The sequence below is a fragment of the Pteropus vampyrus genome, unplaced genomic scaffold (assembly GCF_000151845.1).
Source record: "Pteropus vampyrus isolate Shadow unplaced genomic scaffold, Pvam_2.0 Scaffold182, whole genome shotgun sequence".
NCBI lineage: Eukaryota > Metazoa > Chordata > Mammalia > Chiroptera > Pteropodidae > Pteropus > Pteropus vampyrus.
The window spans coordinates 3285246-3299629 of NW_011888963.1; the positions used below are offsets into that span (position 1 = coordinate 3285246).

Here is a 14384-nt window from a genome sequence, read left to right on the forward strand (position 1 = left end):
CTCAAATACTTTCCAAAAAAACTATTCTCAATGCTGCCTCCCCGCCCCTCCCCGCCACCGCCCCAATCTGGCTAGGTGAGAATCCAATATGCTCTTGTAGCAACCTGTGTCTAACTATTGTGACATCATTATGTTCTAAGCACTAATTTCTTTGCTTTTTCAATATCGTATGTGTGTAATAGATGTTTCCAGAATTCATATGTCCTACCCTATAGACTTTATCACAATATCTGTGAGGAGAGGTATTTATCATTTCATTTATTATGAAAGAGCTTTCCAGATGGTTCTCATCCAATCTGTTTCATTGAGATGGAGAGTTTCTAGGGAGAGGCATCCCCATTACCTAGCACAGTACTGGACATATCATAGATGCCCATCACATGTTGGTTAGTGGTAGGGACAACAGATGCTAGGGTGGGAATCCTGTGCTTCCTTTATTAGTCAATGAGCAGACATTTAACTTTGTGAGTAGGGGCTCAACTTCATCAGAATAATGCATTAAGAAACTCATAGGTGATCAACGATATGTGGATCAGACTGGAGGAGAGAGAGGGATTATATATGTCACACTGAATCTTGGACAAAAGGTTGCAAAGATTACAAAGGATATGGGGCTATGTGTAAAACTGCCCAGAATAACAGGCATCAGCTTGAAGCACAGAAAGTCTTACATGGGGCCCTGGGGGAAAGATCTGAACGGTCATCTCCACACTAGCAGGTGGCGTAACTGCCCAATGTTCTTCAGCCAGGTATTGAACTCTTCTGCTTGACATGGTTAGGTTGATTCTGGATATAAGGGTCCAGATGGGAGTGGATCAGGGGTATGAGTCTGGGGAATTGTTCCTAGATCCAATTTAGTCGGGTATAGGACTGTCCACAGGAGGTGACCCATTCTAGAACAGATCCAATTCCTGACAGATCCACTTCTGACTGATTCCAATGAATGGTATCAACAACCAAATTCTAGGCAAGAGTGAATGCACCAACATACCCCATAGCACATATTAAGTCAGAATTTTAGAAAAGGTGAACCTGTCTTTCAGGCTTAATTTATTTCTGTCAATTTGTTTTTTGATTACAACTGTCATTTAGAAAATGCTTGTCCTCCACTTTCCAATCTCTTTTTAACCTTTGTCAGTGACCTTGTGGGCTCTCCACTGGTGGCTCCATTTGTAATCCATTTGACACAGCAAGACTATCATAATTAATGAAGCTCCCTACAGCACTGCCAGTGACCCATAATGTAGGACAAGAGAGATGCTGAAGCAGTGGGTAGAACAGTGGGCTGAGAGCCAGGAGATCTGGACGTTGTTGGGAGTAAACAAGAGTAGCTCGCCCTTCTTTTGTTCACCTTTTTGACTTCAGTCTTAAACTGAAAGGATGGGAAAGAAAGGCCCTGGCTAAAATGAAGGTGTAATCACTAACCATTAAAATTCTTGCTTTTGGCCATCTTCCTTCATCTGCCACTGAAAATTGATTTAAAGCAAACTATTGTTAAGTCAAGTTTTGATTGTGGCAGGAAGGAGGGAAAGATCTGATTCAATCTTGAAGTACTAAAATAAATGTGGAACAGTTCCTGATCTGAGGACTAGGATGGAGCCTGGAGAACACAGGGATCTGAGCATTTCCACTGTGGGCTCCCCCAGCACCTGCCTGGCAGGGTTCTCTCATGATCAGGGTTTGAGGAAGGAAAAAGGGGGACCAGAGGTAGTATCTCTTCCCGTTTTTCCCCTCTCTGCTTCAAACACACACACATAAATGGAATAAAAAGAGAATGAAAATAAGAAGCCAGATAGAAAACAGATGGCTTTCTATAATGGTTTTCATCCAGTTAGTATTGTGTTTTGACAACTAGATCTTACAGAAAAGAACTGGTATAAATTTTTCTGCATTTTACCCCATATCATTTTCTGCATGTATTAACCTAAACCTATATAATAAACAAATTACCTGGAAAGAATTCCAGAAAGGTCATGGGAAAGTCCCTATGGCCTATCTCAGTATACTCAGTCAGAGAGAGAGGAATTTGGCTGGTTTGTTTATTAAAATGATGCCATATGCATCTGCTAAAAAATGTTCCCAGAGGGACTCAAGAGACTTGCTCTCCTTCCCTCAGGCCTTCTCATATTCTCCAGTCCAGACTCACATCCCCCTTTTCCCACTGGTCAACTCATAATGACATACTGTGAGTACCCACTGAACATGCAGAGAAAAGAAATGTATCTTTACATGCTAAAGGCTCTCATTTCTCTCACAAATGAAGAAATCTAAATTATCCACAAGACTTCACCTCAATTTTAAAAATTCATTTAAAAATCCTATTGCATCTCTCCTAAAGAAGTTCTTGCATCTCCTTGCCTTTGCCTTTTCATTCCCCAGATGGATTCAGGGTTCAAATCCTGGGTATTATTCATTTGGATGACCATTCCCGTTTTATTCACGTTTTTACTCACATTATCAATCTTTAATTAGTACTAGTCTATTTTAAAATATGTATTTAAAATCAAATTAATTTTGTTTATAAAAGTAATACAAAGTTATAAAAAGATTTATATTATACTTTCTATGATTATAAAAATGTCCTAAGTAAATAAAATGAAATTTCTCTTTTTCTATTAATGCATGGCTAAAACACTGTTGGATGAATTTTCATTAAGCATAGAGGGAATGTTTTGGATGCTTTGATTTAGAATAGAGGCTACATGGCACACATTCAGATCCTGGCATCCTGGACAGTCATCTTCTTGGGCAGCTGAATGTGAGGTACGGTGAGAGGCCCAAGTGCTGTTGATGGAGGTAGACTTGCCAGATATATTAAGAAACTGAGAATAGCTTCAGATTTGAGCCCCAAATCCAAAGTCTTGGGGATCAATGTTCTGATCTGCAGGCTCAAGATCAACCTTTCATGGACACTATACATAGCTTCAGAGCAAGTGGGAACAGGGGTTGTTCTATTGGATGATGATTTGGAATTTTCCTGAGCTGGGCTGGCTGGGCCGGGCTGGTAAATAATAACGGCAACAGTAATATAGTATTTGTTGAATTTTTGCTCTCTATAAGGTTAAAGTAGGTATATGGCATGCATTGCTTCACTTAATCCTTAAAACAACTCTTCGAACTAAGTGATACTATTATCTCTTTTCCAGAGATGAGGAAATGGAAATTTCCAGAAGTTAAACAACTTGTTCCAGAGCATAAAGCTGGTAAGTGATAGCACCAGCATCCAAAGCCAAGGCTAGCATTAATCCAGGTCCCTGGTCCCAGCCACCATGGATGTTTCTAGCAACAAATTTGCATGCTGTGGTCACATGTTGTAGTAAAACACTGCACCTGCGACTCGAGCAGGCCCTTCAGGGGCATGCTTCAAGTTCCCCGATGCACCGTATCCCTTGCCTTTTGTTTTCAGACACACTGCCTCCATCCCATTCAGCTCAGGCCACCCGATTTCTGGGCCTCTTCGACTGGTGTTCTTACTTCCATTTCTCCACCTTCTGCCTCGCTACTCCATGTGCCAAGAGGTGCTCCATCTCTGCTGCCAAATCCTCTCCCTCCTTGCTCAGAGGCAGGCGGCACCCTGTGCTCCCTCTCGACCAGGCTTTGCTCAGTGGAAATAAAGGAGTTTCTTTCCTCCTCCTAAAAATCCTTTTCCCATTCTCTATGTACTACTCCCTGAAGCTTATGCTTCGCTTAAGGCTGCTCCAGCCATGTATGCTTAGTGGCAGTGCTTATTATTCATCCTTTGTACATAGCTTCTGACACTGGAGCTGCAAAGTTGGGTCTTGATTTAACAAACGTTTATTGTTTATGCTGGGTTTCATTCTACTGTGTTCCAGGAATTGCTCTCAGTACTGAAGATACAATAGTTGACAAAAGCTTACAGAGGCTCCTTCCTCATCGAATTTATATTCTAGTGAATATCCCTTTTCCCTTTATGTGTTAGGATGTATATACCATTATAGGATAGTTCTGGAGATAGACTGCCTGGGATCACATCCAGCCTTTCTGCTGTCTGTGTGACCTTGGCTATGTTAGTTAACCTCTCTGTGCCTCAGTTTCCTATAAATTGGGAAATAGCAATAGGTTTTTTCTCAAAGGTGTTAGTAGAATTAAATAAGTTAATAACCGAAAGTATTTAGGATAGTGGCTGTGATATAGTGATTTATAAGAAGAAATAAATATTTGGTCTTCCACTAGGCTGTAAACTTCTTAAAGGCAAGAGCCAAGTCTCCAGTCCTTTTGTGTCAGCCTCACCTGGTATAGTGCTTTCCACAGCATGGACAACAAATAAATGTTTGCAACTGGTGGGGCCAGTGGAGGAGGGGTCTTTTTTGAGGTCAGAGTATATCTGGGCTATTCTTAGGCAAAACTGTATACGCCTGAGGGACTCCGTTCTCATTATCATATTTTCTTAAGGAAAGACAAATGTATGCTACACGCTTTCTAGTGTTTGTGTAAAAGAAAACCTTGCTTGACTTTCTCTAGAAACAAGTTCCAAGATTTTCATGTTAAAAAAAAAAATCCTCTGCTTCAAAATAAATGACAAGACTCACCTTGATTTTTCAGTGGTAAAGGCATAGTTTCCCTGAGTTTGCTTAAAAGGTTTTTCATTTCTCGCATGTCTCTGTAAAATTGATAAAAAGAAAAAATAATCAACTGTAAATTTTTGAAATGCAATCTCAGTCTGTTCTACGAGACAACTGAAGGACAAGAGTCCGTGCTTAAGTGTACTAGCTCTAGTTTCTAACAGTCAAATATTGAATTCATTCTGCTTTTATAAGAAAAAAATCTGAGATGGTTTGGTTCTGGAAGGAACTACTCTGGCAAACATTTCCATAGGGCATTCTGCTGTAGGAGCCTTCTTCTCTACCTTCTGCTGGACCTGGCCGAGATCAGAGAAGAGCCTCTGGCCATGAGGACAATACTGCAGATTTGCAAGAGGAGGTGAAGGACACACAACTACAATAACAGGGGTACCCTTGGCAAAGCTGAGGCTGGATGATGGTGCGCTATGGCTTTATGTTGTGGTTGTGTAGGTACCTGTGTTACACTGAAGTAGACAACTTGCTGTTGTCTAAATATACCCCCATTAGAATTCAGTGTAACACAAGTATTAAGCATCACAAGGGCCAACATTTATTAAACTGACTTGGAATGATGGGAGAGTGTGACAAATTCTAAAGCCATCAGAGAAGAGAGAGGGTACCTGGGACAGCTGGGCCTTCCTCTAGCCATGGGTGTGTATGTCTGACACTGCATACCTCTAACATCCTTCATCCCAGAGAATATATGATCACAAAACCACAGAACTGTAGAGTAGGGTGACATCTTAGGGAGCTTCTAGTCTGGGGGAGGAGGCAAGTTAGACTTTTCAAATCTTTGGAACAGTTGTTCCCCACATGTTCAGGTGGTCATCTACTGGAGTTAGCATTCTTGAAATCTTGGGACATAGTGATAGATTTCATTTAAAGTAGCAAAAATCAGATACATCTTTTAGTTAACTCTAGGCAAGCAATAGCAGGCACCAAGGGTTTAAGAAAATTTTGGAACGAGGATAATCCTAAAGCCGAGGAAATGCTATCTATGAACCTATGTTTCTTCTGCCGTTTGAGGAAAGAGAGCTATCATTTAATTTTAGGTTTGAAATCCCTTGGTCCATTTCATGAAACACAACTGTTCTGTTGAGGACTACTTGCCTTAGGGAGATCGGAGACCCCATGGGGTCTCCTCCTCAAGTATTGACTAAAATATGAAAAGGTACTCTATCACAGGAATAGCTGATTGGAAGAGGAGGGGAAAGCCACCTTGTGGCTATGTAGAAATACACTTGTAAAAACATTCAGAATACTTTCCTACAGGTGTGAGGATGTGACTTTTGGGCACTGCATGCTGATAAGCCCCAAAGGGTATTTCTAGAAGAAGTCAGGGAGAGGGAGGAGGGCAAGGCCAACATCCCGAAGTGAGAGGTACATTTGTAAAATGCCCAAGGGTAGATGGAATGGGTGGACGGTGGGAGGCACAAAGTGGGAAAGGGATAGGAATGCAATAGGTGAGATTGAGGCGCAGTCTCCCTGGGAAGCACTAATTCTCAGCCTTGGCTGCTGCACAGGAGAATTACCTTATGCGGAGCCCTTATGAGAATTACCTTATGAGAGCCTGATTTAGTTGGTTTAGGTGGGGCTCAGTCATCAACATTTTAAAAAAGCTCTCTTGGCGATTTTAATGTGCAGCCCAGTTTGAGAGCCATTGATCTTTTAGGGCAGAGAGACAAAGACAGAAGAGCTGAAGAAGCCACCCTCTCAGACAGGTAGGTCTATGTGCCACCTTCTCTCAGTCATTCCCACCTCCTTTAACCTGAATCCAGGGTTTTCTGCAGAACTGAAACACTGCTGCTCTGTGGGTTCTGTTCTCCTATTCTTATCGCCAGCCATGGCTTGCTTTCTACAATCTTACAGGGCTTAGATATAGCTTCTGTGCAAGGTTTATGAAAAGGAAAAAGCCTTTGCGGATGGATTATGCTCTGACCATGGCACTCTGGCAGATATTTCTTCCTGGGAATAGAGCAAAGCATTTTCCATTTTAGAAATTAAACTAAATCACTCCCTCATTTGTCTATAGTTCTATCAAACCATGACAAACAGCTTTATTGTTTGAGTTGCTGGATTTCCGAGCTTATACAAAATCCAAGTTTTATTAATAGCACATAATTACCACATGCTTCAATTTTCTATAAACACAGAAATTCAGTAATTAGCTTTAGAATTATATTACAATCTGAAAGTAGAACCACAATGGCTATAAATGCCCTTGTGTGTTACATTTCTAAAAATAAAAAAAATAAAATGTTCATTATCTTGTCAATGACTCAACCCCATACACACAGAGCACTCAGTGGAATTGCTTAGTATCCATTCAGCTGCTTTGTGCTGGCTCTGGGGACATTAGTAGCAAAGGACAAAATATCAGTGTGAAGGCCAATAAACAAGGACCTCGTCCTTCTGCCTCACAGAATAGCATTTTTAGCATCTAAATGAGACATGGCACTTATTATTATCATTGCTCCCTTTCCCCAAGTGAAATAGAACCACTGTAGAATCTTCTTCCTAAGAAAGAAGCTCTCTCTCTAGCAGTGAGCAACTAACTGCTTGTTAAGACAAATGCATTAACTCACTATGACCACTAAGGGACCATCAGCTACATTCAGGGAGAATAAGAGAAGGGAGTTCTGTGAAAAGCTATTTATGAACTGGACAGAACTGGACTGCTCAGCCACTGACTGGCAGCCAAGCAGGCCATTCCATACATCTAAAATCTAAAAATCTACAGGAGGCAGCTTTGCACGATATGGGGACCCAGTCCAGTGAATGAGCTGTGACAGTATGTAGATCCAACTTTCTCCTTTTCCAAGGAAGCACATCGTTTCATTTCCATGGAGACCCAATATGATGGAGTGAGATGAGCACAGGCCTGGGAGCCTGTGTCTATTGGAGCTTCCGCTACCATTCCGCTGCTGGATATGGACCCCTTACCTTCTCTTGACTCAGTTTTCTGAGAGCTCTGTTTCTGAATCTGAAAGAGAAAATCTTGACTCTCTGTAGCCGTGAAGAGTATTAAGTGGAGGAGGACTGGCTGTCTATTTAGGGTAACTTCCCACTTACCTTTCAGTGTTCTCAATGTCTGTGGAAACCTGCCAGGAATGTTGCTGAATCTCTACAGGGGATGATGAGGAGTCCTCTAGAACAGGTGTTTCAGCACTCTCCTCAATTTTGCAATCCAAACTCTTGGTTCCCGCACCAGGCTCCTTTCCTAAGGGATGGGGGTTGCAGGTATTGATAAAGAAAAGGGGATAAGAAATTATAAATGCAAGTTGCATACTCAAGATGTCATTGAAAAGGTTGGTTATGCTTTGAATCAAAGGCTCCAGTAACGCAAATAACTTTCCAAATACTGAAATAATTTATGTCTGTGTGTGTGTGTGTGTGTGTGTGTATAAATATATATATAAATATGTGTGTATACATATATAATATATATGTGTGTGTATATAGCATGTTTTCGCAACATTCTGGGAAAGGTAGCTTGAAGTCAATGCAACCTGCAGATCAAGAAAAAGTAAGGACTCTGTCTTTGATGGCCTGTTGGTGCTTTGTTATCCATTCTTAGTGAGTCTGATCAGGTTAGCTTGGGAGGAGGGATTCAGCCTGTGAAACCATGCTGCTTTTGGTCCTCAGATGCAAGGGGAGGTAAGAGGGCCAGGAGCAGGTGACGCCCAGCAGGAAGAACGGGAGCTCCTGCTGTTCTCTCTGATTCAGACGCTGGCTCTCTTGATCTGTGAAAAGCAGCAGATATATGGACTTGCCTTTCATTTCTTTGGCTCTCCAACCTTCTTCAGTATATCCTTTTATAAAGAAAGAGCCTGGCCTCAAAATCCAGCTTTTTCTGTTGAAACCATGAAGCGCCATCAACTAAAGTGCCATGTACTGGGTAGTCCTTAGTGATGCACTGCCAATCCACTTATATTTACCATGACTGATCTCAAGTGAATAAATCGACATTTTTCTGGAAACAAATCTCCAAGTTGGTTCAGCCATTATTTGTATGAAATTAAATGGGAATTATAGTCTATGGCCCAGGTGGCCTGTGAGGCCAGAACACTGCGTTTTAAACTTAGCTTTGTCAGTCATTCATTCACTCACTCATTCAATCATTGGCTTACAAATATTTATTGAGTATCAGCTAAGTACCAGGTATTGGCCTTGATGCTAGAGATATAGAGGTGAAAGAAAAATATAGTGTTTGTCTCATGGAGCGTAAAGTGCTGGATAGACACTTTAAAAAATTATACAAATAATTACAAAGCTACTATATAATATTATGTAGTCTGGAGAAAAGGTGGCTATACTAAATAAATAAAACAAATAAAAGTATATTTCTTTTATAGCCAGTTTTATTCATATTATGTAGATATAACTCTAGACTAGTTAAGAAATTGCTAGAGCCCGTGTCATTGAATACTCATAAGACAACAGCTACACCAGGTTACCTCTTAGCTCAGTTTTCCTAATCTTGGTGGAATCATTTTTGCATGTTTAAAAAAACAAAACAAATAAACAGAAAATGAAACAAACTTGTGAAGAGGATGGGTATTCATGGTAAATACTAACAGAAAGCTTTCCCCTTTGATTCCTGATCTGAAGGAAACGAGCAAAAATCTCATCCCTGTAATTCATAACCCATATGGTAGCAACACAAGAAGAGACACACAATGAAGTGGTAATTAACTGTACAACATTCATCAGCCTATAGTAGAAATGGACCTCTGAATATTCAGCCAAAGCACAAACACAAATTTACTGGTGAGAATGTTTAATCCTTTTGTGTGTACTTTATGCACATTGATCCTGGGTAATGGAATTGCTTTTCCAATTTTATGGTATGCTGTTGGGTAGAAATTAATTAAGCTCATAATTTAGCATATTACCACTTCACAGTTGGAGGGTGTTGACTTCGTAAAAGCATTTGCATTGTGCTTCCTGGTAGAGTACAGCAAATGCAGTCCATTTGCCACCCACCTCTGGGCAGGGGTCAGCCTTAGGATGGGAGTCTGAGCGAGTACAGCTGAGATCTGAGAGAGGGGCAAAGAGGTGGGGGCTTCCCTAAAACAGCTTTCTGCTTTTCAAAACTCTGAAGGATAGGGCCATCTGAAAGCATACATGGCTCCTGTTACATTCTTGTGGGTTCGAAATGCCTCAGAGAAGAGTATGGTTTGGGCAGCAAAGAAGATTCATGCACAGATAGAATTCTCTTCTCTGTGGGCTTTGCCTAGTTTTGGGGCCACAGTGGCTCCTGTCTTTTGGTCAGCACTAAAGACCCCAAAGCTTTTTAAAAAAATATTTTTTATTTTTCAGTTATAGTTGGCATATGATATTATATTAGTTTCAGGTGTAGAACATAGTGATTAGACATTTGTATAATTTACAAAGTGATAACCTGGATAAATCTAGTACCCATCCAACACCATACATAGTTATTACAATATTATCGACTCTATTCTTATGCTTTACTTTATATCTCCATGATTATTTTGTAACTACCAATTCATACTTCTTAATCTCTTCTTTTTAACTCACGCCTCCAACCCCCCTCCCATCTAGTAACCCTCAAAATGTTCTCTGTATCTATGAGTTTGTTTCTGTTTTGTTTGTTAATTTTATTCTTTAGTTTCACATGGTAAGAATCACCAAGCAATCCACAGATGGCTGCCACCAGTGTTGAGGTTATAAGTGCCTTGAGAGGCCAATCCAGGAATCAAGGCCAGTTGCTGCTAGCGGTGGCCTTAGAGCTACTCGGCAAGAGGTACAGAGCATGCTGAAGCCAGATGCTCTTTCTTTGGGTTTTGTGAGCCTTTGAGAGATTTCAGGAAAGTCTGAAGCATGAGCTATTTGATAGATGATTTGTATGAGAAAAAAAACCACTGGAGGCAGCGTGGGTGGGCCAGCAAGTTGGGAGGGGCGGGGTCTCAGGAAATTGTGTGGGTGGAGCGACCTATGTTAACCAGGTTGATGGAGACTCAGATATGGCTGAAGCCTGTGTCTGCAAGCTGGGATGGGGGAAGGCTCAACAAAGGAACAATGGATGCTGCCAGCACATCTGTCCAGGAGAAAGCCACCCCTCTAGTCCTTGCCCTGAAGCCAGACAATTCAAGACCTCCTTGTATGTCCCTGGCATCTCTCAAGTAGCTGCCCCAGAGCTGGAGTTCAGAGTGAGTCCATCACCTAGTAAGTCTGGGTAGGCCTTTTAAGAGGAATGTCTGCAACTTCAGAGGCCCTTTGTCTCACACAGCCACAATCTCCACTGATTTTCATAGCCAGAGATTGTAGGGACTTCTCTTCCTGGCACTGAACCCCTGGGTTGGGGAGCTCAATGTGGAGATGGGTCTCTGCAGCCAAGGTAACCCTACCGATTCTCCATTGCCAAATGCAGTTGTGGGCTCAGCCATTTCTCAGCTCTGCCCTCCTACCAGACTTGAGGTGACATTTTATGTATGTCCCCAGTTGTAGGACTTCTGTTCAGCCAGACCTCAGGTGGCTCCCAGTGATGGTTTTCTGTAGTTTCATTGCATTTTGATGTGGTTGTGAGAGGGGGCAAGCACATTGTCTACCTTCTACACCATCTTGACTGGCTGTCAAGCCCAAAGCTGTTATTCCAATGGGAACAGGGGAAGACATAAGCTAGTGTGATGTTTCTTCTTGGAGTCCTCTCTCCACCTTCTTCATATATAAACCTTTTATAACAAAGGCATCAATAGAATCCAATACACAACCACTTTGTTTATACTTCTTGCCTATAATAATTCTACCTACATAAGACAAATACCATTCTATAGCTTTTACAGAGTAAAATAATGATTCATGCATTCCTGAAACACACCTATGAGCTTGTAATGCGGGTAATATCCTCCCTTTCCTCATTTTCAGTGACTTCTGGATTTAGCTCTGCTAATGTGGGTGAACAGAAATGAAAACCTTGGATGTCAGACTTGCAAAATTCTCTGCAGAATTTTGATCATACTGTATCTTCTCTGCCTGAAATGTCTTAAAAGATAGAGAGGTCAATATGAATTTAAGAGGTTTTCAATTCCAGAACATTCATGAGGTCAAATTTACTCCGCAAGTAGATAATTGCTCTCATTTACTGATAATACTGACTTTTGCTGGGCACCCTTTCCCACTGTAGAACTTGTTTATTCCTTTCATAGAATTTATCACTATCGGAAATTACCTTGTTTGTATAGTTGGTAACTAGTTTATTGTATGCTGTCCCTAACCCCTCATCTCCCCATCTCCAGACTAAACATGTAAAATCTATGAGGGCAGGAACTTTATTTGTTTTCTTCAATTCTATAAACCCACTATCAAGAACCAAGCCTTATACATAGTAGGATTTCAATAGATATATAGCATTTAAAAAATTAATTATACTATATATGTTGTTAACCAATTTGCTTTGCCAAATTAGTATGGTTAGAGATACTTTCATGTTAGGGCATTCTGATTTATTTAATGCTTTTAACCCATTTCCCGCTTGCCCCGAGAATACTTGCCAGCGGCGCTTGTGGCTGCACTGTTTACCCCAAAATAACTCGTGGATTACAGTCCTAACCTTACCACCAAAGTTTGCCACGAAATATCTCGCTTTTATTATTATTTTTGCATTGCTCTAGTATATCGATAGTCTTTGGAAACAAATGACATCATTCTACTTATAGCATTCTATTTTTAGTAGTGGTATTTCCATTTACAAAATATAGTAATTCTCGATCGCTGAAAATGTCAAATCTTAGAAAACATAGCATTCCTACACATGATGTTCACCTCGTTCTCGAACGGTTGTTAGCCAAAGATTCATTCAATGAATCCAATTTATGTATAGATTTCTGTTACATTAGGATTAGAGATAAGTTCGGTTTAGAAATAACTCCAAGAACAGTTTTCGGATTTTATTTTCACATCGAAAACCAGTCAGATTTTCTTTAGCCACAAAGAATGTGTTTATGTAAAAGTAAATTAACATGGGCAGTGCGCTGCACTTTTTTTTCTAAATGGGAAGTGGGTTAAATGGATGAGGTAATACTCCAAAGTAAGGAATTTTGATTGTACTTGTTCCTTTTCTCTACAATATGCCAATATTTGTATCGGACAGACCCTTCGAAGTAGAAAACTGGGACAAGTATATGTACTCACGTTTCGTATTTTATACATATTGCCAAATTGACCTCTAAAAAGGCTATGCTAATTTATACTTTACTTTCATCAACAGTAAACAACAGGACCCATTTCCTCACACCTTTGCTAGAATGTCATATTATCAACAATTAATTTCTTTAATCTGATGGGAGAAATAGATATTACAGTTTTATTTTTCATTTCCTTTATTAGTATTGATATGAAATTTATTTTCATCTGTTAATTGGCCACTTGCATTTCTTTTCTACATTTTCTATTCATGTCATTTGCCCATTTAAACAATGGGGTTGTCTTTCTTGATTTGTAAACATTCTCGCTTTCAATAATGGATACAATATAATGGATGCTGATCATTTGTTATATATACTTCCTATATCTCTTAACCTATCATATGTCTTTTAATTTTGTTTATAATGTATTTTTTCATAAGTGAATATTTTTCAGTCAAAGCTGTTCATCATTTTGCTTTATATCTTTGGCTTTATGTCTTGTCTGTATTTTCTTCTAATAAAATGCTTTAAAATGGTCAGCCCTTTATTTCCACTGTAATTTATTATGTATGGTATGATGTAGTAATCTAAATTTTTAGCTCATATGAAGAGCCAATTGCCTCAACTCCATTTACTGACTTTCCTATTGACCTTACTGCTCTTTCTAGTATATTAAGCTTCAATACAAATATGGGTCTATTTTTGGACACACTCTTCTATTTCATATTTATTTATTTGTTTATCTTTGTGCCAGTTTCATGATATTTTAATTATTATGGTTTTAGTATTTGATAAGTAAAGTTCTCCTTCATTGTTCTTTAAAATTTTTTTGAACCCACTGCAAATGAAACTATAAGTTACTACTGTCTGGGATTTGGACCTTTAATAAGGGATGAATCATTGATTCCTTTTTCAGTATTGTCTAGGTTTAATGGTTTATTCAAAAATTTTGCTCTTCTTAACTTTGTTAATTCATTTGTCTAGAAAACCATCTACTAAATAACCTTTTTAAGAGTATAAAGTTGAATATGATTTTCTCTTATAATTGTTTCATATCTGTTATGCTGTATATTTATGAGTCCTAATTTCTTTGTGTACCTCCATTTCTTAATTTCCATATCTTCCTCTTTTTTGGATTCAGTTTTTATTTTGTTAGAGCATATCCTTGACTAACTACTTCAGAGGAGATCTGTGGAATGCAAAATTTCTTAGTCTTTGTATAGTCGTAAATATTTCTCTCTCCCCCTCTCCCTCTCCCTCTCCCTCTCCTAACACTTAAATTCTAATTGTCTGGATATAGACAATTAGCTAAGTTTCTCTCAGAACTTGGATGATATTTTCTTATCTTCTATCTGTAACCAGGGATGCTTTGTATACAGCCTGTTTAAAACAGCTCTTTGAAAAAATTTTGAGATGTTATCTTTAAATTTTTGAGTTATGAAATGGCTCTTAAATATGTCTAAGTATGGGTTCTTTTTATATTAATCTTTTTGGCATTTGATTGGCATTTGCAATCAATTTCTTCCCATTTTTTATTTTGAAAATTAGCAAACCTACAGCAAACTTGCAAGAATAATACAATAGACTGTCAAATATACTAGTTTCAACAATTGTTAATATTTAGCCATATTTTCTTTTCTCTTTCAGTACC

At 39.4% G+C, this 14384-nt stretch overlaps 1 protein-coding gene across 2 annotated transcripts in view; it reads right to left on the reverse strand.

Moving 5' to 3' along the window:
- The window catches only part of RGS7BP (regulator of G protein signaling 7 binding protein), a 98951-nt gene that overhangs the window by 8381 nt on the left and 76186 nt on the right, over positions 1-14384 (reverse strand). The window contains exons 4-5 of one of the 2 annotated variants that reach the window (XM_011371094.1): positions 7656-7803; positions 4551-4621 (exon numbers count right to left, since the gene is read on the reverse strand). In XM_011371094.1, the coding sequence (XP_011369396.1) occupies positions 4551-4621; positions 7656-7803 (219 nt within the window). Of the gene's footprint in view, positions 1-4546; positions 4622-7655; positions 7804-14384 lie in introns of those variants that run through there. The other variant, XM_011371095.1, reaches the window with a different exon arrangement.